Below are 25,747 nucleotides of genomic sequence, written 5' to 3'. Positions count from 1 at the left end.
TTGTTGTGCAATGCTGTAGAATCCACTTGTGAACTTCACAGTAAAGTGTAATATGCAATTACAAATATATGGTATATATGCATACCTGCCAACCTCTAAAGATAAAAATTCAGAAGATTTCTCCAAAATTCAGAAGAACACAAAGAATTGATATCATGCTTTGATATTGAAAAAATAACAATTTATACAAATAGAAAAAGAAAATTGTACTTACATTAGTAAATCTCAATTAAGTAGTAACTAAAAAATTTATTAGGAATCATAAAACAAGAACTTAATGTTACACAAAAAAATTATTGCAATGAATTTAGAGTGCATTTTTTGGCTTTAGCCAAAAATTCTTTGGAAAATTTCCTGTCATAACAATTAGTTTCCTCATAACATTTAGCAATTAAAATGTTTTCTAGATGCACATAAAACTCTTGCTAGTCTTATCATATTTTGGTGTTCCATCAGCTCTTTTTATTCTTTTTAAGGTACCAACGAGGACATCAAGTCTATCTTCTCCAGAACTGACAAAGTCTTCAAACTGTGCAGCAGAAAATTGGTTCTGTAGTTCATCTAAAGCATCATTATGGCATTCATTTTCTTTAATTGTTAACAAAAATGGAAATTTATCAATAAAAAAACGAATCTTTTCAAAAGATGAAACATCCGTCTGAGAAGTTGACCGGCGTGATCAGCAGCGCTTAGCGGCACGTTGTGCTCGATGAGGAATGCAGTAAACAAACACTCTGCCAAAATCACATAGGAATCCGAATTTGTAGCCGAATTTGAAAAAAAATCATCCACTTTCTTTGATGTTGTCGAAGCCGAAGCATTAACTTCATGATTTTTAGACTTAACATGCTTCACAATGTCACTTCTTACACCGTGACTTATTATGAAGTCACACACGCACACGTTGCAAAATGCAGTTATTTCCTTTGAAGGATTCTTTAATTGTTGGAAATTCGGCTTTGTAGGCAGACCGAAAATATTGAGAATACGTTTTTTTTAAACTCATTTCGTAACAACGACGTATTAAGAAAATTCGTAGCACGTGCAAAAAAAAAAAAAAAAAAAACAGAATGCGACAATCCACGCTCGCTGAGTAATTCCCTTGCTGCTGAAGCGAACTCCAAAAAAATAATCTGGCGTCCACAAAGAAAAGAGTGGGAGAAACAAGTTCAGCGCATTGGATTGGCTGGTTAAGCGGCGAGTTGGTAGAAACCGCAGGTTACTGGATTCGAAGTAGTCGGAAGTTGGCGGTAAAACACGATGCAATTGGCGAAAATCGCTGAATTGGCGAAAAATTCTAAAATTTCGACAAAAATCACTAAAAACACTTGAAAAAGGAAAAAAAAATCGTAAAAAATGGATTACGATCGTAAAATCGTAAAGACAAACGCATTTTCGTAAAAATTACGAAAAATTCGTAAAAGTTGGCAGGTATGTATATGGTATTTTCTTGACTTTATTTTATGGTTACTCATATGTGATGAATTATAGTGCTGAGGTTCAACATCAAACTTCACAAATGGGTACAAGTTTCAAAATCATGATTATTTTGCATGCAGAAGAAACAAACAACCATGTGGTATCGAGAAAGTATGGTGTCACAGAAACTAATGTTCAGAGACGGCAAAAGGACATCTTAAAATTGCTCATTCAACTGGAAAAGCTTCCAGTGCCCACAGGGTGGATGTTTCAAGAATACTAAAATGGAATCAATGGCATTTGTGTGTGAGAAATGTAAAGACAAAATACTATGTTCTGCAATGTCATATGAATTAAACCTGAGAAGTGGCATACAATGTTTAGTTTAAAGCCAGCTCTGGGTGGTGTATAAAGATGATTTGATGCAATGGACATGCTGTGACATCGGACATCTCTTAATGTCTTCTGTCTTTCACCATCATATGAGGAGAAGTTGGCTGATTAGTGGTGATGCTTGATAATACTGAGACAGAAACGATTACCTCTTACAGCAAACCCAAAATGCTGACGAGACTGCTGTTTACTTCGATTTGCTACCTAGTACTACAGTTGAAGAAAAAGGGGTCAAAAGTATATTGGTTTAGTACATGGGCAATGGGAATTGCTATATGGGCAATATCTGAATCTGTAAGTTTAGGAAATGTATCTAATATTTGCTGTGCACTTTTTCCCTGTAGTCAAATTTAAAAAATGGGGGATTTGAAAATATACAATATTACATTTTCTGTACAATGCAATAATAAAACTGTAATACTCATTAAGTTGAACTGTAAGTTATATTTACACACTGAAAAATACCCCTAAGATATTATAATTGGAGTATCGCATATGAAGTTCAGTACATAAATTATATTTCAGAATCAAAATATGTCGCACATGCACAGTACATAATGTCCTGTGCTGCACAAGCATGCTGGGAGTTAAGACTGTACAACTGCAATTAGTGTGGTGATAATGCTTTCATAGTATAGTCTGTTGTTTCTGTTTTATTACAACATGTGCTTACATCCTAAGAAAAATACATTATTATATTTTATTGTTTCACTTGACTAAAATTGGTATTTATTTGAATAGATATTATAAAAGATATTTATTTTATTTACATTTCAGGACAAAAATATTTTTACCCATGGATAAATGGCTGAACCTGAGTATCAAAAGCAATGACGCAGATGGCAATACTATCAAATCTCTTTAAGCTCGATCTAATGATCAAAATAGGCATCTAAGATGGGAAAAAGAAAACATGATGAGACATTTCTCTAACACTTGCTTTATTTTGAACAACTGTGATGGTAATGAACAACCTCTTTGTTTAATTTGTAATAATATTTTACCTATGGGCAGCAAGAAACCATCAAAATTAAGAAGGCACCTTGAATCTTCACATACTTCATATGTCAATAAACTAAAATAATATTTCAAATGACTATTAAAATCTTTAAATAAAGGAAAATCACATTTTGAGAAATTTATGCCTGTTAATAAAAAATATTTATTTGCACGAAATGAAATTTTGTATCTGATTGCTAAAAATAAGAAGTCATTCAAAATTGGAGAAGATCTTGCTGCTTTAAAATGGTCGAAGCACTTCACAGAAGCAAATATAGTGATAATATTAAAAAAATTCACATGCATTCTTGATAACTGATCTGCAACAATGTTTTCACTTCCACTAATATGGTATATATTAGTAGAAAAATTGAGATATGTATTGCAATTGTTGCATTTGTCTTGGTGATGCCTTTTCGCTCTTTTGTATGAAATTTTGAAATCATGAATTTCAAACATATTAAAAATGTTTAATTGCAAGATATATTCCCAGAAACTTGCAGTCATAAGTAATGTAATTTTTCTGAGTGCTATTTAATTTTTTAGAATAAAACGCTAAATGTTTCCATGCTTCATTTTCCAACAGTTTGAAATCAATGCCCAATCAGATGCATCCATGCATAGTGACAAGGGCAAATCTGGGCAGTACTTTGGTAGATGGTTGCATGGATTTTTGGCGATTTACACTGGCGCAATTGTTGGTACGGTTATTACAATCATCAGCCATCTTGAAAAACGCTGTTTTTATGTATTTTATGCATAGTAAAGTATTTGGAAAAAAAAAAAAAAAAAACATTAAAAATAATGGATTAATTTTTGGTTGAAAATGTTGTTTTTTAAGATGGCTGGCAAATGTAAATAAATATACTAACAAAGAATATAAAATACTAAAGTAAGGTTAAATTATTACTTTCATATGGCAAAGAAATAGAATAAAAACACCGCTATAAAAACATTGCGCCAACGTTTAACTGGATTAAAGTACTACTTTAAATTGAATTGAATATCGAATTAAAAACATCATTAAATTGAATATCGAATTAAAAATATCATAACCAATGTTTAAAAGGATTAAAATATTACTTAAATTCAAATACTTTAAAATAAATTTTATAGGATATAATTATTTAACATTAAAACATATGTGGCAATAAATATCTCCACAATTTTTGAAAACAGTATATTAATTTTTTAATAAAAATTGAAGTATACAATGATAAAGTAAAAGAAAAATATGTACTTACATTTTTTTTTAGTATTTTACCTGTCATATATTGATAAGTACCACAAAAAAATCAGAATCATAATTTAGATACCAATGAAAAAATTTGCCGGTGAAAAAGGAAGAATGTCTAATAGTTTTTTTACCGTTACAGTGGTTATTTCTTCCACCGCGACCACAATACCATATACGGGCATCCTCAGAATCGGCTTTTTTAACAATCTTTATCTGTGATCCACATATCTCACACTTCATTGAAGAAGCAATCAGCGAGGTTTCCTCCAAAAATTTAAAATAAATTTCTTCTGACTCTTGTAACAATTTATAAGTAAATCTTGAATTAAGAAAGGCCAGGTTAGCCAAAATAAGGTCTCAAAGGACAATTTTTTGATTCCAATACCAATAGTTCTTGGTAATTACCAATAACAACATTCATCTTCAAAGCAGACATATCCATTCACTTTGAAAACTAACGAATTCGAACAGATGAATAATAAAATTTTAAAATGGTGCGGTAATGCACAAATATTCAGTAACCAATCAGGGAGCTGATTACATCACGCGTAGAATTAAAATTATTTAAATAATCATATATAATAAAATAATTTTTAAAAAAATGCAAAATTAAATTGTATTTTAATATTTAACAGCCATAAATAATGTTTAAAACATTAGATTAAATTTATAGATATTAAAACAAATTACTTTTAAAGTAAGGTGACGTCACTGATTACATCATCCACAACATAAAATTATATAAAACATCATAAACAATAAAATTTTTATTTCAAGTAAAAATGCAAAATTAAATTGATTTTTAATGTTTAGAAGCCATAAATAATATTTAAAATACGGAATTTATGCATAATAAAACAAATTATTTTAAAAATAAAATGACAACAAAGTATCGGTTACCATAAATAACTTGTCCAGCAGTGGGTTTACGTTAAGTCGTATCGCTCACAAAAAAAAAAAAAAAAAAAAAAAAAAAAGCCAAATTCCGTGCAACCGTCTACCAAAGTAGTACCCAAATCTGAATTGGGATATCTTAAAAGAGCTGCTACATTTGTCAAATCCTGTTTACACTTTTCAAAGTTTAATATAGCTTCATCTGACCATTTAATTTTTTTTCTATCTCTTTTCTTACACCCTTTAGGATTCATGAAGTATTGCTTGTGTCTTTCCAGCATCTTTCAAAAAAGGTCGATAAAAATTAAGCAACCCTAAGAAAGAGTGCAAGTCATGAATAGTCTGTAGTAATTTATAGTTCAATATTGCTTTGACTTTTTCAGGTAGAAGCCCTTCGTTGTTATAAGATATCCTAAGAATTCTAAGCTATCAGTACGTGTGATCGACTTAGAAATGTTGATTCTCAAACCATATTTATCTAATCTATCGAAAATATGTTTCAAGTGATGTCTGTCTTCTTCTGAGGCAGAAGCAATTAATATGTCATTGAGATATGGAATCCAAACCTTGAAGTATTTCATGTATAAATCTTTAAAAAGTAGATGGTACATTTCGTAATCTGCAGCTCATTACATTAAATTCATAGAGGCCAAATGGCGTAATTATGGCGGTTTTCTGTTTGTCCTCATCAGCTATAGGAATTTGGAAATAGGCTTTGAAAAGATCAATTTTGGAAAATATTTTTTTGCCTTTTTAAATATGGTTAAAATCATTAATCCCAGGTAAAGGATATCTGTCAGGAATAGTTATAGCATAAAGTCTTTGATAGTTTCCACCGGGACAAAAATTTCCATCTCTTTTAAAGACTAGCCCATGGAGATGTAAACTGTCTTATTATATTGTTTTCCAACATATACTGAAATTCTTCTTTGGCAATCTGTAATTTTTTACTGTCTAGCTGTCTTGGTTTGGAATACACCAGTTGACCTTCACTTAAAATGTGGTGCTTAACATTAGTTATCAAAATATTAGGTTTTGTAATATTCGGATACTTGGATAACAGATCATGGTATTTTAACTTATCATGTACTAAACTTGCATCATTCATTTTGGAGATGGCTGCAATGTCACATTGAGAAGTAAGGTTAGTTACACCATTGATTAATATTTTGTTGTTTAAATCAATTAATAACTTGAAATGGTCTAAAAAGTCTACTCCTATTATGCCTTTATTAATTTTGGCAATAATGAATAGCCATCGAAAAGCTCGATGAAGGTCAAGATCAAGGCATTAAAAATTTTACCCCATAAGTGGGAATTTCTGTGCCAGACAATTTTAGAACTAATTTTAATTTCTAATTTTAGAACAATGTGAAAATTTTAAATAAGTAACAGACAAATGATAGCATCATGTGCAAAGCAAGGAAAATGAAAGTTTATATTATAAAAAATATGCATCAAAATGTTTTCGTTTTTTCCTTTATCTGTATTGTAATATCTTTATCTATTTTCAGATACATTGTGTAAAAATATTTGGTAATTGTAAAATTATTATAATAAGTTGAAGAAATATGAAAAATGCTAAAATTTTTTGCAACCCCCTGCTGCAGGTCCTGCGACCCCCAGTTTAAGAAACCCTGTTTTAAACCATTAAAATTAAACTGCAACTTACTTCTTTTTTCGGGAACTGATGAATGACAGTTGAATCCAATGTAACACCTGAAAACCGCCGGGCTAGAAGAGATTCAAAGCTGGTTGTTTTTTCTATAGCACCCAGCAAAAGTCGCACATTTATTTCAGGTTTCCTAGATATCATTATTTTTCCAAGTTCTTTTCTGAAACATGAGCAAATATACCTTGCATTATTATGATTAACACTGTTCATATGTTTTAAATAACTGCAAAACTTTATTGCTTATATGCTACATTTTATACTCATTTTGTATGTGCATCATTATTATCTATAAATTTAACAATATGATAACCCTTTTATTCACAAAGTCAGCAATGACAATTATACAATCATGTTTATGGTAATGAAATCATAATCCATTATTAATTAGAAAGAGAACACAATTAGGAAATTTTTTCTACCATAGTAAAAACAGCTATTTCATACAGGAGTTAATATGTTTATAATCTTTTGCTAAGTCATTGAGTGAATACTTTTCTTAATATAATTCACTGCCACTCTTTTGGGACTTTTTAGTCCATTGACTAGTCATTTTATAACTAAGGTCTAAAATATTGGGAAACACCCATGGAGCTCAAGCCCCCATCATTTTTCATAACTAGGGTCTAAGAATATTGGGAAACACCTATGGAGCTCAAGCCCACATCATTTTTCATAATTAGGGTCTAAGAATATTGGGAAACACCCATGGAGATTAAGCTATAGTATTTAACAACAGAAAAAAAAAATCAAATGCCTGACAACTCTTAAAAGAATAGAATTTTATTTCCGCAAGAAGACTAATATTTTCACTGATGCTGGTGTCATGTACTATGCTTTGTCATCCCAAACTACTCACAGCTTTATGCACTCAAATTTTGTAGAGACTATTAATGCCTCTTTATATGGCCAGTTATTTTACAAAGGATTGTGCAAAATTTGGCATTATTTTAGTTCTTGTCAGAGATATCTTTGAACAATGATAAAATAATTAAATAATAAACACTCATTAACATTTTGCAGGTGGGTGTGATTTTTTTACACTTTGAAAAATGAAGCAGGCAAATTCAATTATTGCCCCTTTCAATCAACTTCATAATTTATGAATGTTATTAATCTGAATAAATTTAAAAGAGAAATGCACATATAAAGACAAATAAATTAATGCACATATAAAGACAAATAAATCTCTATCTATCTGTGTGTATATATGTATATATTATATAACAGCATCATATATCTTTTATTTTAAGACAATTATCCCAATATTATTTTCCCCAGATTATTATGCTGAAAATTTAATCAATTATAGGCAAAAGGTAAAAAATTCAGAACCAAATTCACAAAGACATGAAAAATGAAATTCAATACAGTCAAAAGTCGTTAATTCGGACACCCATAATCCGGAATGATCTATAATCCGGACCTCAAAGCTAAAAACTTTCTGCGCATGCGCCGCGTTGACGCATGCACATAGGCGTTTAAGCGTGTGCGTAAGACCTTTACGACTGCGCATTTGCGTGTGCACAAGCGCAGAATACGTTTTCGCTGCGCGTTAAATGTTTAACGGACGGTATAAGCAAAAATTATCTAATTGTCTATTTCAGTTAATGTTGATGATTGCGTTGTCCCTTAATCTTCGAATTGGATCCGGCTTATTATTTTTTGCAGACTGTAAGAGCAATTTTATAAAAGTAAGCTTGAACTTTCGATTATGTCAAATAGAATTTCTGATGCTGGAGCTCCCAAAGGATCTACGAAAACGAAAGTATGTTTCGATGTCCATCAAACAAAAAGTGTAATTTGCTCCAAAAAATGGATAAAGGCATATCCTTTGTTTATCTAACCGTTCCGAAATCTGTTTATCAATTTCACGCTGCTCTGCGCAGGGGGGGGGGGGAACGTGGCGGCGCGCAATGAACTGGAAGTTGATCTGTCAACACTACCGTTATCTTCATGGCAGATTTTTTATTTTATTCGGCTTATAATTCCTTATTAAATGTAGTATTTCATCTCGAGGTACTTCGTCTTTGATATGATTTAAATCAAATTCCTCGTCATTATAAATATTACGAATACAAATCAAATAGTTTTCTGGTTGCAATTTTCTAATTTCGGATATGCATAATGTATGCTTTACGCATGCGCACATTAATAAAGTAAACAAATAAATATTAAGCTTTTTTTTTTTTTTTTTTTTTTTTGTAAATTTTGATACCCTTTAGATCATAATTGCTCATTATTTTATAAATTACAGTTTCATATTTTTAATTTTATAATTTCTGCATGCCATCTTACCAGATTTAAACTGATGATCTATAATCCGGAATCACCGAAGTCCCGACGAGTCCGGATTAAAGACTTTTGACTGTATCAGTAAAATCCAAAATTCTCATAAATATGTAAAATATCAGTTTGCTTTATATATTTTATCTTACATGAATATAGTAAAAGTCCAATTATCCAGCATTCAGCTAACCACAAAGATAAAGTAAATAGAATATTTAAACTTTTTTTAATGAAAAATTAGCAAATGAGATTAAGTACACATAGGATTTTAAAACTGTTGCCAAACAGTGTGATTTAGTGCTAGAAATGGAAAATCATAACATAATCAGGAGATCTTGTTTTTGGTTTTGTGTAAACCCAATTAATTTTTGATAAGACAGTTTAGTTTTTCAACAAGTAAATAAATAAATTAACTGCTATTTATCTGTTTCCCATTTGGGGGGGGGGAGAAGAAGATACAAAAATTTGGTGTTCATATATTTACAAATTTATCTTGATAACCAAAGAGGGATAATTTCATTCAAACTTCTGCCAGAATGGCTGCCTACAAGTTTGTCGATGGTAGGATATACATCGACTTTTAAGGATGGCAGGATTTCATATTTCATATTTTATTATAAATATTTAAAGCCAACAAAAATGCATGGAATTTCACACATAAGCAAGCATACACAAAAAATGTATTTAAATATTATGAAATTATCTTACCTAGTGATATGGCAAAACTCAACAGCGATATGTTCACTCACTTCCCAGTCAGGAGGAAACATCCTCCCAAACTTTTCTTCAAACTCAATAAGGTGTTTTTTTAACCAGGCATATCGCTTGTCAATTTTGTCCAACCATGCAATCTACAGCAATAATAAACTATATGTGAACAAGAGTAATACAAATAAAACTACTATGCAAATATATTTTTAGTACAGCATTTCCTATAAAATTATATATAGAAAATAACATATCATTGATAATGTTTTATGTAAATTTAATAGCATTCTAACAGTTAGTTATTCTGTAGGATAACATTAGAATAAAATATTTCCTATTAAATCTAAGAAAAGAAACAGATTATTTTAGCAAAGACTGTTATTTATACTTGCTTCAAAAATTCAGCTCATGAGATATAAAACATAATACATACTTACATCTTGTGTTTCTTGAAATAAATGAGTATACTCAGAGAGCTGAACACCAACAAACCATTTTAGCAATTCACGTCTGAAACCAAACAATGAATTCATCAATAAAAATATTTTTTCTACAAGTTCTCAATACAGGATAATTTATAAAGACATACAACTATGTTTATACCATAAGTCTTTCATCTGCTGCACTGCTACAATTAAGAAGTAAATAGAATGACAGCAATTTTGAAATCAACAAGTTAAAATTGGAAAACATTTATGTACATTATAAATACAGCCAAATATCAAATAAATATATTTACTTATAACATTTAAAGATTTTCTCATACTGCTTATTCAACTAAATCACCATTTTTACAAACTGATGTTGAATAAAAACTATAAAGATAGTCATCACTATAATTATACAGAGTGGGACAAATAAAAGTGGCTCAGAGGGCAGAGCTACTCTATTTTCTGGGCTACTTTTATTTGCTTTTTTAACATGACGTGGCTTTAATTCATTGCAGTTAACATCTAATAAACAGTAGTGATATTAGCAGTAGCAAAACAGAAACTATAAAAAATGTAAGATTTCATCATGTTAAGAAAATAGCATACAGGAAGAGATAAGGCTTTAGATAAATGGGTACTTGCATGTTATCACAACTATTCTGCTGAAATTCGGCAATTTTTTATAGGCGAAAAAGAATAATTACAACTGAAAAATTATTTATTATATATATATGTACTATCACATATGTATGTAAAAATATACAATACAAAACAAAATTGTTAAATTTAAGTGGAACCAACTGACCTTTAAATTAATAAATTTTAATTAAACACATTCCCACTTCAAAGATACACTTTGCACTATTTTGAAAAACCTCAAGAAAGTTATTGCCCTTATCTGGAGGTATTTCTGTCACTAAACTAATTAATTGTCATTTGTTATCAAATTGAAGTTGGAAGAATAAGTAGAAATGTGACATTTTATGTTGTTAATTCTCATTTGAATTATTAGCCTAAGGGATGTTAGCGCAGAAGGTCTGTTAGTCTCAAAACAACACTCTACATTGAATCATTTAAATGCAATGTATCACTTTTCAAATTGTTGCCACCAAATATTACCATCCTGTATTATATTTAAAGAAACTAAATAATGAAGAATGTGCATGAACATATGTATGTTTCTCGCACTGTAAAAAAACAACGGTAGCCAGAGTTGTCAAATTTTTAATAACATATAACCCAAACATGGGCCAATGGAAGCCTGAATTTGGAATTGGTTTTCTTGTCTATTTCATATTTTGTAGCCATCAGCAGTAGACACGCTGATTCGTTTGTAGAGAAACTGCCATTTTTGTCAAAGTTTATTATTATATTGCATTTCATTTGTTTTTATACACTAAATATTACATTGCTCTACAATAGCAAAATCTGAATTTGTTTTATACTTCATAAAATATAATTTTATGACTAGACATTAGAAACATTTTGATTTCATATTGATTATAATACATCGTTTTATGACACTTTCAACTGTAAAATTCATGCTGTGTTTTTTTAGATAATTTCTCAGGAACTCTGAACATTCTGAATGATTGATAGTCCAAATTCAAGACATTTGGAGAAAATGCTTCAACAATATTTCAAAAATTTTACGAACTCATCTCTTACACTTTCAAACTGAAGCTTAATTCCATTTTTAAATTGTATAATACTTTTTTATTATGTTTATAAATTATATTTCTATATTTAAATATAAGGAAGTTCATGACACAAATGTCGGGGTTTAGTGAAATCTAAACCCATGAAGCACTTCATTTGCTTTCTCATTGCAATTTTAAATATTGTAAATATTGAACAAATTTCTCTTCCTTTGCTAATACTAATGCTTTCTTCTCAAAAGAATTTTCTCTCACCAAACCTTTTTCTTTCTGAAGGGGAGGGGGTATGTAAAATATAAAAAAAAATTAATAAACTTAACTGAAACAAACTGGCAACATACCTTTAAATTCTTAAATTTTAATTAAACACATCCTTGCTTCAAAGATACACTATACACCATTTTGTGTCACTTTTTGCCTGCAATCTCTCTGCCCTGTAAAACCTTTAGCCCAATCTATGCTCAGGATTAAAACAAAGATTTTCCGGCTATAAATACCATGCCAGTTATTATGTATAACTTTTTCTCGCCTGCTGCTGCTTGAATAAACCATGTCTCTTGCTTTGCCTTTTTTCTTTATTATCTGAAATGTAAACTTTGTGTACAGAAACTGTGGGGCATATTTAGCATTTGTGGCACCAATTTAAGCAAAAATGTATTCCTAAAGAATTTTTCCTGTTCAAGATAAAAATGATGTTTTAATGGTCAAGCCAGTTGTGATTTTCCCTCCAATCATCTGCGCAGCAGTTTTCCTTGACCAGGATTAGAGAGTGAATTGGTTTCCTCTTCCGCAAAAACTACAAAATCATACGTATGTTACATTTTAATTAAAAATTTAGACTGGAAATCAATGAATAAAACTTACGAGGTTCCTCCCGCACTTTTACTCTGATGAAAATTTTGTGGTGAATGCTTTAAGAAAAGATTTAAAGTAATTCTTCCCTTATACCAATTTTGAGGCAAAATACTGTATTTCTGCAGCAATTTTACCACAGTTTCTTCTATGACAGGTAAATTCCATAAATGCATATTTTCAAATTGAGTTTCAAAGGAAAAAAATATAATAATATCACAATGTGTCTATAAAAACTGTTGGAACTTGCTAAACATGAACATGCATGAGAAAACACTAATATTGCTTGTCAATGCTGAAATATTATGAGCATGGTTCCTGGTGAATTATTCTGCACGTGGTTGCTAGAGTTCGGCAACTTCCTTTAAAGTACTGACATGTAAGTACTGAAAATTGAACAAATAAAATATGAGACATCAAAGAACACTTTTATAGCATACCAGGGTTATGGCAAATACAGTACAAAGTCCAAAATCCGGACTGGTCGGGACTTCGGTGATTCCGGATTTGGGATTTTTCTGGATAATAAACCATCAATTTAAATCTAGTAAGATGGCATGCAGAAATTATACAATTAAAAATATGAAATCGTAATTTATGAACTAAAGAACAATTATGATCTAAAGGGTATGAAAAATTACAAAAGAAAGCTTAATATTTATTTATTTACTTTATTAAATATTTCTTTCAATGTAAGTTGTTTAAGATGCTTCCACAAAAAATTTACAAAGTTCCTTTTCCTTTTTTCTTGTGTCATATACAGTGGACTTTCCAATGCCATACTCCTCACATAATTTTGAGACGGATATGCTTTTATCCTTTATTATTTTTGCAGCAACTCCACTTTTTGTTTAATGGACATCGAAACATGGTTTCGCTTTGTAGATCCTTTGGCAACTCCAGAATTGGAAACTCTTTTTGATATAATCGAAAGTTCAAGCTTAGTTTTTATAAAATCGCCGTAATAATAACACAAATAATAATAAGCTGGATCAAATTAGAAGATCAGGGAGCAGCACAGTCTGATAAATTAATTGAAATGGCTTAGACCACTTTTAATACCAGAAGTAATTTCTAACATGTAAATAATTTTTCTATCTTCATCTAGAAGCTCATTCAATCTTTGTTAGCTGCAGCCCCTATTAACAAATCTTCATAATTTTTCTTCCTGTTCTATTTTTTGGTCCATCCCCACCACTTTACTAGAATTTATAACTTATACAGGATCAGAAGACAAAACAAAGGTTGATTTTACAGAATCTGATAATCACTTAATGCAAAACATGAACTAATGAATGCATCAGGAACATTAAATGATGGTGAAATAGGGCATATGAAAATGTAAAAAGTTTTGTTAATGTCCAAAGACAGAAAAAGAAATAATCATTCTTCATGAGATATAATAACTTGTTAATATTTCCTCTTGTCAATACTTTTCTTCTCTTATTATTTTTTTGAGAGACTCCTGTATCAATTTTACACTATCTTTTGTTTTATTCATTTGGGAGTTGCCAATTAACTTTATTACTGATAAAAAAAAAGTTTATACTTTTCTCACATTTATTTTTAAGAATGGAAGCAGTATCATATCATTTTACTTTATGTATTTTATAACCTTCAACAGAACCATTTATCTTAAATCTAGAAGCATTTACATCTTCCTAAAGAAATGTAAAAAGTAGGTTCCATTCTGGTATTGCTAAATGGTTTAGGTTTTGGGTGCTTGTTGAAGTTGTTTAAGGATTTGCAATCATTTGTCTTAATTATATAAGAAAAATACTAATTTACTTTTCAAAAACATTAGGAAAAATAATTAATAAAAAATACAAGATAACTTTCCTTTTATTATTCAGTCAAGAAAATGTAAAATGCTTGCAATGTCACTATGATTTTTTGATTTTGAAAGTTTCAATGTGCTAAAAACACATGCATATAGAAAAACACAAAGACATTAGTTCTATCGGAAAAAAATAAAAATTGATACTTAAATATTATCTTGTCAACCATGAAATTAGTGCTAAGCAGCACAGTTTAATGCCTATTATATGAATAAGTGTGATATGAGAATATGCTCACAATATTAGCACTCTTGTTAAGATATAAACTTAAATGAATCTCGATAAACTATGCTTTTATGAACAAGAATTTAAATTAACAGTTATTGCTCTATTTTTCCTTGCATGTAAAAATATGACTAAAACTTGGAACCCCCTGCTACAGACCAGGAAGCAGACAATTATTTTCAAAGTTATGGGATTATACCATTAGTACATGATAGGACACACAGCTCAATATAGCCAAAAATAAACAGTAATATGTTGGAATAATTACCTCTGAGAAGTTTGTACTTCTAAGTAAATGTTTGCAGGTGCACAATCTAAACAGAGCTTCTGGTAAAATTTTTAAGGTAAAAATAAAGTAATATAAACTAATGAAAGACATGCAAAAACAAAGCGGGTCAAACACTGTCTATTGAATAAGGAGGTGTCAGTCCCTTCAGAATTCCTCATGAATGATGACTGAAACTTCGGAGGGATCTCCACCAAAGTTCATGGTTTAATGGCAGCCAACTTCACAGGTGATGTAATAATATGTAAGCACCATTAAATTTTCTATGACCAAAAGGGCATAAATTTATTAACATAAAATGCCTATTTTGAGTCATTTTACTTTGGCACAATCTGACACTGGAAGCCTCCAATCACAATACAGTTTTATTTAAAAAAATGGATATTATAGAAGCCCTCCAGACTGAATCACTAATCAACTTATATCTCACCAGCTCATAAAGCGTAAAAGTAAATATAAACAACACAATGTGTAACAATAATACTCGCATGTTCTTTTCTAAGAACATTTTTAATAATAGTTATGACAATGCCATATTTTCAAAACTTCTTTCAACAAAAAAAAAAAAAAAAAAAAAAAAAAAAAAAAAAAAAACTTTTTTCCTATGTATTTTCTCTACATAAATTTTGAAAGATATGATTTGAGGTTATGTTAAGCCATGCTCCATTTTTTTTCATTAATGCTACTCAGCTAAATCCCACATTCTTTTCACATTCCGAGGGTGAACACTCATTGCTGGATCTATAAAAACTGTTGATGATAAAGTCACTTTAACCAGCTTCTTCAAGTAAATCTGTTTTGTAGTCTTCCCAGAAGTATGAATAGATTGCTGATCCATCTTTCACAAATAATTTTCTCTGTAAGTATTCCAGCATCTCTATTTGAGGTTTGAATGACAAAGCACTTGCATCTTTCTGGCAAATTCCTCCAAAAATTCACAATCGTAGGATGTGTTTGCCACTGTTGCTCTTAGGTCATATAAAAAAACTTTCATCAATTATTTTATTATGAACACCTACTCACCCATTGAATCTTTGCATCAAACGTAGGGAATAGACTTCTCGCATGTAATTATTCCAATCAACTGCAGCATTCCTATTAAGCTGTTTGTCACAACATTCGATGGATGTCAACTCCTCCATCCAAGAATACACACCAATGACGAATCATATTCTAGAGCTACTGAACCAATTTCTAACATAGAGGCACTTCTTTCTTTTACAATTTTTAACGTTGCACCTCCAAATGGCTTAGTCGTTAACACACAGTTTCATTTTGTGGCAATGTTTGCAAACTTGCTTGTCAGGTAGAAGAACTCTTTCTTAAAAAATTGATATAACATACACCACTTTATTTAGTAAATTAAAAATTGTTAACCGCATATTAAAAAAAAAAAAAAAAAAACTTTCAGATTTTTATATTACACCCAAAGGTGGTTTTATAACGTTTTGTGTGTTACCTTATTAAATATCATGTTCTTCACACTTAAACCATAAATAAAATTCAATTCAACAGCAATATCACAAAATATTTAAAAGACCATAGCTTTAGAATTCCAGATACAGAGTCTCCTTAAAAACGTTTTTTTCCCGTACAGTTTGCCATTCCTCGCTTTGAAATCGTTGAGTTTGTCAATAAAAAGTTCTTTAATGCCTGACAAAATATGAAATAAATAATGAAACAAATTCCAAATTAGGGCTTCCAGATGCCCATATTTGGTGGAGGATTACATTATTCAAAATTTGATGGCTCTAAGTACCGTTGTTTTATCATAATTCGAGAAACACACACATTTATGCACATTTTTCATTATCTGATTTCTTTAAATATAACACAGGTCGATAATATTTGGTGGCAACAACTTGAAAAGTGAAATGGACATTTAAAGTTTTCAACGTAAAATGCCAAAATGAAATTAAGAAATACTAAAAAAAGCCCTTTGGGCTAAAAAAGAAAGAATTGCTCAAATACTCACATTGGAAGAACAAAACTGAATACAATTACAAAACATTTGGTGAGAAAAATAAATCTACAGTTGTTGACTGCATTAAAACAGCTCCTTTCTGCAGATGGGAGCAATAATATTGCAGCAAAGTTGTATCGAATTGTTGTTTTCCAATTCTCTGGCTTTAGAAACTGGATGCTGTTTACTTTGTGTTTAGAAGGAGATCAGGCAGTATTTACTGTACAGCTAATAGACTTTACAATAGCACAACTAACTATTAAAGCTTTGAAGGAAAATGGAGTTCTTCTCAATAACATTTTAGCTACCAGTAGTGTTAATTCTTGGTGTTATAGACACCTTGAGGTGGGACAAATTTGCAGATTAAAGAGTGTACCTGTCACTTTTTAAATTTAGCATCCAAAAGTAAGTGAAGCTTCTTTATTAAAAATATAGTCAAATTAGTTATATTTATTACTTTCTTGAAAGAAGTTTTAAAAGAGAAAAAACAAAAGCTGTATAATATCGAAATAAAAATTTTGAACTATGTATGTTACGTTTTAGTTAGCCAGTTAGCTTCAAAGAAACATTTTTTGTTTTATATATAAAAATGAATAATCAATCAAAAGAGGAAGTAAACACTTTCAAATGCTGGAAATATATTTTTTGATGAAAATAATTAAATAAAATAAATAAAAGCCCAACAAAAATGAGAAATTAAAGGAATAAGAGAAACTCATGAGAAAATATGTTGTAAATCCGGGTGGAAGAATTGAGGTCAAATATTAGGAATCTCCTGCTTAAATTGACAGAGTTGGAACATAACAATTATCAGTATAATGGTAACCAGCTTAAACTGAAATCAATCAGCTAGATGAGAATAATATAATTAGTTATGCTTGCTTATTTAGCATTTAAACAGAGAAATTATTCTATATAGCATGATAATTAACTTCTTCCTCTCCCTCTGCAATTTCATTTACCAAAATACCCAGTTCAGATCCTACTAAATTTTAGAACAAAAATATAGTAAAAGAAAAAGGGATCTTATTTTTAGGAAATACAGAAGTTTTATATTACAATTAATATTAAATATAATGCATTATCTTCTATTTACATATAGATATAAAAACAGTAATAAGCCTATTTGTCTGACAGAATTATGTTTAAAATTTATTAATTTAATTAAAATCATGCAACAATATTACTGTAACTTTTAAAAATAAACTGACATTTTCTCAACTTATCAAATTAAAATATTTAAAAACTTAAATTATGTAAATACTTCCTAATAGCCAACAAAACAATATATAATTATCAATATGTGTAACTAAATATAATTATTAACAAATGCAAATTAAAATGCTTACTTTACTTTTGGTTCAAGTATTGAAACTACTAAACAAGCTTCTGCTAACTGTTGAAGTGAATTTGCAGTGAAGTGCTAATAAATAAAAATATGCATTATTTTTATATTAAAAGTGAAATTCAATTATGCATTTCAAATTTCAGTAAATTGAGTAAATAACTGTTATTATGTATGCCAGTGATCTCAAACTGGTGGCCAGAGAATACATTCCAATAATGTGTTTATTGCAAACATGGGGCTACAAAAATTTCAAGATTTTAGTTATTTAAGTCCAAGTTTACATTATTTTCATTACTATTAAAAATGAATTTGAATAATGTACCAGGAAATCTATCAATGAAGCTAATTAATTTAGAGTGTGACATAAATCTTAATCAAAGATTTGAAGATATAGACTTTATTTGATTGATATATTTGCACTAAGAATAATTGCTTTGTTTGTGAATACTATGTGCAAATGGATTTTATTCACAGTCGAAAATTAATAAGAAAAGCGATAGACCAGTGAACATCTACAATCTGCAATGGAGATAATATCTAGTAATTTCTCTTCAATGTTACAAACTTTATCAGAATTGAAATGCCATCAAGTGTCCAGCTACAGTAAGAAGTAAAAAAGTATATAATTATTTATATACAAATATTTGTATTTGTAGCTATGCATTAAAGACAAATTTAATAAATAAGAGAAAAAGACTAGATTTCCATCACTTATTCTCAAGTTTTGTCTCACTTGGTAAATTTTCTTTGAAAACTTAGAATGTTTCCATAATTTATTTTTAGTTTATTTTAAAGTAAGTTAGTTAATGATTAATTAAACATGTTAGAATTATTTGAAATAAATGTCAGTCTAAAATTTAATGTTTAGCTATTAATATATTGTATAACTAGAATTATTTGAAATAAATGTCAGTCTGGAATTTAATGTTTAGCTATTAATATAATGTGTAACTAACAAAAATGTCTTGCAGATATCAAACTTTAGAGTTCAGTCAGAAAATAAATACGAGGGCTATCCAGAAAGTAGATTACGTTTTGGAATAAAAAAATAAACAAAGTATAGGAAACAAATTTTATTATATACAGATGAAAGCCACACTCAAATACTACTTTTCTACATAGTCACCATACAAATTAAGGCATTTATCGTAGCGATGTACGAGCTTGGAAATTCCTTCGTCGAAAAATTCGGCCGCCTGCGCCTTCAACCACTTCGTTACCTCTTCTTGCAGCTGTGCGTCGTCATCAAAACGCTGCATAGCCAGCCACTTCTTCATTGCTGGGAATAGGTGGAAGTCGCTCGGTGCCAGGTCGGGACTGTACGGCGGATGAGGAAACAACTCCCACTTAAAAGATTCAAGAACTTTACGAGTGACATTTGCCGTGTGGGGCCGGGCGTTGTCGTGAATCAACAAGATCTTAGAGCTCAACATTCCTCTGCGCTTGTTTTGAATTGCTCTTCTGAGTTTTTGGAGAGTTTGGCAATACCTTTGAGAACTTATTGTAGTGCCTCTTTCCAGGAAGTCCACCAAAATTACACCTTTTCTGTCCCAAAAAACAGTTGCCATCATCTTCCTTGCCGACATTGTTTGCATGCATTTCTTGGGTTTTTGGGGAGAACTTGTGTGCCCCCACTGCATTGATTGCAATTTCGTTTCACAGTTCACATGTTTCACCCATGTTTCGTCACCAGTAACGATGCGATCGAGTAAAGAGTCACCATCCTTATGGTAAGCGTCTAAAAAGTTCAACGCTGCAGCCATTCGCTGATTTTTGTGGTCCTCTGTCAAGATTTTTGGAATCCATCTTGCACAAAACTTGTGGTAACCAAGCTTTTCGCTGATGATTTCGTGCAACAAACTTCGCGAAATTTGTGGAAAACTCAAAGAAAGTTCCGTTATTGTGAAATTTCGATTTTCACGGACTTTAGCATCGACTTTTTCGAGAAGTTCGGCGGTCACTATGCTGGGTCTCCCACTTCGATCTTCGTCGTGAACATTGGTTCGGCCATTTTGAAATCTTATGACCCACTGACGCACTCCACCTTCAGTGATAATGTTGTCCCCATACACTTCACGAAGCTGCTGATAGATTTCTATCGGTTTACAGTTTTTTGCAGTCAGAAACCTTATTACTGAGCGCACCTCGCAGCTCGCGGGATTTTCAATTAACGCAGACATTTCAAACCGTCACAGTATCTGAACGGAGCACAGCACGAACCTCTCACTAGCACGGCTAGATGCAGACTGAGCTGCGCAACGCTCTGACCCCAAGATGGCCGCGCTAGCCCCGCCCCTAGCGGACACAGACGGAAACGTAATCTACTTCCTGGATGGCCCTCGTATACTATAAATTTGAATAGTTATCTCCCTTTATCCTATATTATAATTATTTTTTGATAAAATTTAGAAAGTGAAATTCAAAATTAATTTTCAGTATTTTTTATTTCATTAAAAAATATGGCCTGTCAGTTGTTTTTATATTATGCATTCAGCCAGCATGCAATCTGAGTTTGAAACCACTGGTCTATGCTCCGTAATATAATTTGTCAGTACAGCCTTTACTATTTATTTAATACAATTTTCACCTTCAGAAATTAATAAAACACAAATAATATTAAAAGATAAGAATAAACAAGAAAAAAATAAAATATGTTAAAATATCTGATGTAGACACCACAACTTCCTTTATAGCCTATTAAATTACACACTTTTTATAGCATTTCATTTAAATTTATTTCCCCAAATAATTCTAACTTATTAATTAACCGATTTCTCGAGGCAAGTTGAAAATGACATCTAAAGCTGCAAATTTTAAAATTAAATATCCCTGTCAATTTTTGTCAGACGGAAGTTCTTATGTTTATGGAAGACTTCTTATGTTTTTATTTTTTCGTAGCGAATATAAAACTTTCCCAAATACAAGTATAGAAACCGGGAGATTGCATTAAAAGTTGTACTTTGTTATTCATCCAAATTATTATTATTTTTTTTAAATTTTAAATTGCTGAAATAGACTTTCAAGGGAGATATTTATATATAGGTGTGTATGTGTGTGTGTGTAATATACATACTTTTGGTAATGCTGGATTGCAATAGAGATGGGACATGCACAACTAGTGGTTATAGCAGTCACATATACAATATTTCAACATCCTACGGCTAATCACTTTTGAGTTATGAAAGATACATACATACGAACAAACGTCACAAAAAATTGTTTTGAATCCATTCTACAATCTGTTTTGAAATAGCATCCTTCATTTTGTCAATATGTACAAATGTTCCCCCCCCCCCAAAAAAAAAATAGTAAAAATGGGTTTAGAAATAGTCAAAATGGAACTTCCATAGAAACCTTTTAATGCAATAACAGAAAATTTTCATGATAACAATACTTCCTATACCTCGTACAAGGAAGTAAAAATAACAAATTTTTATCACAATTAAAATATATTGTTACGTTTTTCTCTTCCTGACACCAGTTGTTACGTTATTTTCTTCCTTCACATTCGTAGATTTGGAGTGAATAATGACGACACTTGATGAAGTATCGAAACACACTTTATTTAGCCAATATTAATCAGGAGAGCTCCAATAACACTTTTTACAGTCATCAAAAATCTACTATAAGCACGCTGGAACAATCAGTGACACAGCCTTCATACTGTCAGGCAATAACGGTGGAGATAGCTTCATTGCAAAGCACCAGAGTACAGCTTCCGACTCTGTTTGGTCGTTCTTGGAACTTCACATACTCTCGAGACTCTCCACGCGATACACTCGACGATACACAAGAGTATAGCTCTCGACTCAGCACAGTCTAAGACATAACTCGACGATGCACTAAAAGACTCTCTCGATGCACTCGACGACCAACTCGGCGCTAGACTTTGAGACACTCGCTCAATGACTGACTATCAGCTCCTAGACGAAGCACACACACTGACTGCGGACCAGCACGGTTTATATAGGTTTCGGCTTGTGTTTGAGAACATTCTGGGCTAAACCGGTAAGAATTTGTTCCAGAAATTTTTCCATCCGGCCATGGTATATCGCCAATTTCGTCGCCAAATGGGCGATTTCTCACCAAATGTGGCAACCCCGCTTTCTGTTGCCATTTTATGGCAACCCTAAAATTGCTTTGCGGGTTAGCCATCTTACGGTGCCTGTACATTTCATAACAATATTATAGTTTTTTTCCTTGCATATAAAGTCTTTTCTCAATAAAACACCAAGGATGTATTTTTGTATCTACCAGCACGATTAGAATAAGAATAAATTAATCACTTGTATCAAAATGACAAGCCCTGTCCTCGTGAACCTTCTCTGTGAAATTTAATCTTGACAATTAAACACATTTCTGAAGTGTTGTAAGAAGTTAATACTAATTACAATCCAACTAAGAATCTGGAAAGAAAATAGAAATACACAATGCTGTGGTTCAACTGAAGCTATACTACTAAAAATTCAAATTATTTAAATAATCATATTTGGGAGTGGTTTCTGGCAATCTGCGTAACAAATATATTCAAATGAAGTTTGCAAATAATTTTGTATGTATAGTTGTGACAAAATTATATATTGTAACCATTTATTCACCATAAAACATTTTAACAATAAAATATGGAAGAAGTGCTGCAAAATAATCCAGTGTATCAACATTAAATTATGATATCATTTATATAAGAACAGCAAAATAAATAAAAAATTTACTATAGGAGCTATAAAAATATACAATATAGGAACTCCATATGAATGAACTAAAATTATAAACATTGAATTTTCTGATGAATAAATAAGGATATACATTTACAAGGTTGTTCAATAAGTTCACGGAGCGCCATCTATCCGTCAATATTAGACTTAAAACTTCGACGCCATTTTCATATTTGTTCTTTCTTAGGAGCATGTCAAAAGTTTCATTTTGATCTGTTAATTTATTCATTGTTTAACCACCCTTTATATCTAACGTGTTGTGGCTTTTTTCAGGTATGGATAAAATTGAGCAATGTTCAGTTATCAAATTCTTTGTAAAGAAAGGTTTAAAGGCAATGGAAATTCATACCGAAATGATGAATGTGTTGGGTGAATCTGCTCTTTCAAAAACAATGGTTTGCAAGTGGGCTAGTTTATTCAAAAGTGGTCGTACCAGCCTTGAAGACAATCCACGAGAGGGACGTCCAAAAACTGCATAAACACTGGAAAAATAGAAGATATGGTATTGGAAGACCATCGATTGACTGAAAGAGATTTAACAGAGGCTTTAGGCATTTCGTTGGGCACAGTGAGCAATATTTTGAGTGTTAATTTGGGTTTCAAAAACTCTGCGCAAAATGGGTGCCGCATTCTCTAACAATGGAGCAAAAACACATTCGGATGCGATTTTGCCAGCAACATTTGGAGCGTTTTAAGAAGAATAAAAGCGACTTTATCCATCGATTTATCACATGGATGAGACTTCGGTCTACCATCATGATAATGAATCAAAACAGGAGGCTAAGGAGTGGTGTGAACCGGGCTCTTCGGCTCCAAAGCGAGTTCGTGTGCAAAAATCAGCCAAGAATGTGTTAGCATCAGTTTTTGGAATGTGAAAGGAACTTTGTTTATAGATTACCTTCAAACTGGCAAATTCGTGAAAAAAGACCCGGATTACAGAAGAAAAAAATCATTTTCCACCAAGATAACGCACCTGCACACACAGCTCAAAAAACCATTGCTAAAATAACTGAATTGAAGTACGAATTGTTGCAACATCCAGCCTATTCGCCAGATTTAGCTCCCTCCGACTTCTGGTTCTTCCCACACCTCAAACAATATCTCCGGGGAGAACGATTTTCTTCAAATGAAGAGGTAATAGCTGCAGTGGAGGGATATTTTGCAGAGCTGCCGAAAAAACACTACAGTCAAGGGATCCATAAATTAGAAGACCGTTGGAATAAGTGTATTGAAGTTGAGGGAAACTACGTTGAAAAATAAAGTCATTTTTACAAATAAAAATTTGTTTCTTCTTTTCCGTTCCGCGAACTTATTGAACAACCTGGTATCATGTTAAGTATGTGTCTTTCAATTATGCACACATGATCAAAAGGCATTTTATTAAATTAATCCCTCACTTGAAACAGAAGGTATACATAGAGCTGATGATATAAGTTCTTGTGAATTACTGTCAGTAGATTCAGAGTTACAAGATCTCATGAAAAAGTGTCAAATTTAGCATACAACCACATGTAGGAAGAATAATTACATTTTAAAATTCAGTTTTCCTCATCAAGAGTGTATTGAAACTTGAATTCTCTTCCATACATTGAATGAATTTATTTGCAGTGGAAGATCAATATTTTTTTTAAATGTAGTACGGATATATATTGATTAGTAATTATAACCCAGCTATACTTAAAATGTGGAAAGAGAATATAGATATACAAACCTGTGGTTAAAAAAAAAAAAGCAATACAATATTATATTGGGATGTATTTGTACAAAGCTGAACCAACAGAATTGAGTCTTGAAATTGAAAAAAACAAACTGATAAACAGAGAGTGAGGAAAATTAAATAACTCACAAACTGTTCCAAAATATATATTAAGGTTTTGCAAGAAACTTGCAAACTTATGTTATCAGATTTGAACATGTTCTCGAATTATGCTCATCTTAATTTGCAAAACAGCATTTTAATCTAGAAAATGATTTTCTTAAATACACTGAAATATCACCAGCACTACAAGGTTATGAAACTTGATGCATCAGGATGAGAAATTGGATATTGTGAGAATGTCTTTGAATAGTATGAAAAATGTCCTACTTCATTGCAAGAATGAATACAACATTTAAAGCATGAGTTTTTTACAATTCACAATGTTATTTGAACCATATTATTGGAAAGAACAAGATGATAGTGAAAAACCAATTGATTCGTATGATACTGATGTTTTACAAGATAGAAAATGCTTCTTATATTTTTATCAAAGGCTACAACAGTAGATTATGCAGCAATTTATTTAGGAAACAATTTATTCACAGTAGGTCAAGCATATGTTGCTCTTAGCAGAATAAACCCATTAGAAGGGCATAAAATTGAGGATTTGCATATCTCAAAACTGATTGAAAAAATATGAAACAATAAAGCATTAGCATAAATGGAGAAAATGACAGCATGCCATCTAATATAGTTTAAGATGAAATATATGAATTTTTTTATTATTATTATTTTATTTTTTTATTTTAATGTATAGTTAAAAATAATATATTTTTCATTAATGTTGTAAATAATAACTATTGAAGAAAAATGAATTAATTTTTGAATTGAATACAGATGACACGTCCAAAAAGTAGAAAATAAAATACCGTATTTGACGGCATATAAGACGCACCCTTATTTAGAAGGCCACACACATGTAGATGTAGAAAAAGTTATGCGTGTCTAGACCTTTATCCGGGCTAAAAATAGCATTCAGTATTGAAAGTTAACCTGTGTCCTTCACGTATAAGTAACTTTTTTTGAGACCAAATTTAGGGAAAAAAGTGTGTCTTATATGC

The 25,747-nt window shown here is 31.1% G+C and overlaps 1 protein-coding gene across 6 annotated transcripts in view; it reads right to left on the bottom strand.

The window, feature by feature from the left end:
• Positions 1-25,747, bottom strand: part of Vps53 (vacuolar protein sorting 53) — a 74,635-nt gene that overhangs the window by 28,180 nt on the left and 20,708 nt on the right. For all 6 annotated transcript variants that reach the window (XR_015040809.1, XM_085815628.1, XM_085815632.1 and 3 more), the window contains 4 exons: positions 18,214-18,287; positions 10,049-10,121; positions 9,612-9,754; positions 6,615-6,777 (listed from right to left, as the gene is read on the bottom strand). Coding sequence is in view for 5 of the 6 variants with exons in the window: in XM_085815628.1 (XP_085671754.1) it covers positions 6,615-6,777; positions 9,612-9,754; positions 10,049-10,121; positions 18,214-18,287 (453 nt within the window). In the remaining variant the exon portion in view is untranslated. The remainder of the gene's footprint in view (positions 1-6,614; positions 6,778-9,611; positions 9,755-10,048; positions 10,122-18,213; positions 18,288-25,747) is intronic.

The sequence above is a fragment of the Stegodyphus dumicola genome, chromosome 1 (assembly GCF_044657685.1).
Source record: "Stegodyphus dumicola isolate Sdum_Otavi_A_Nest chromosome 1, ASM4465768v1".
In the NCBI taxonomy this organism is placed as follows: Eukaryota; Metazoa; Arthropoda; class Arachnida; order Araneae; family Eresidae; genus Stegodyphus; species Stegodyphus dumicola.
This window is presented reverse-complemented; position numbering and strand designations above follow the sequence as displayed.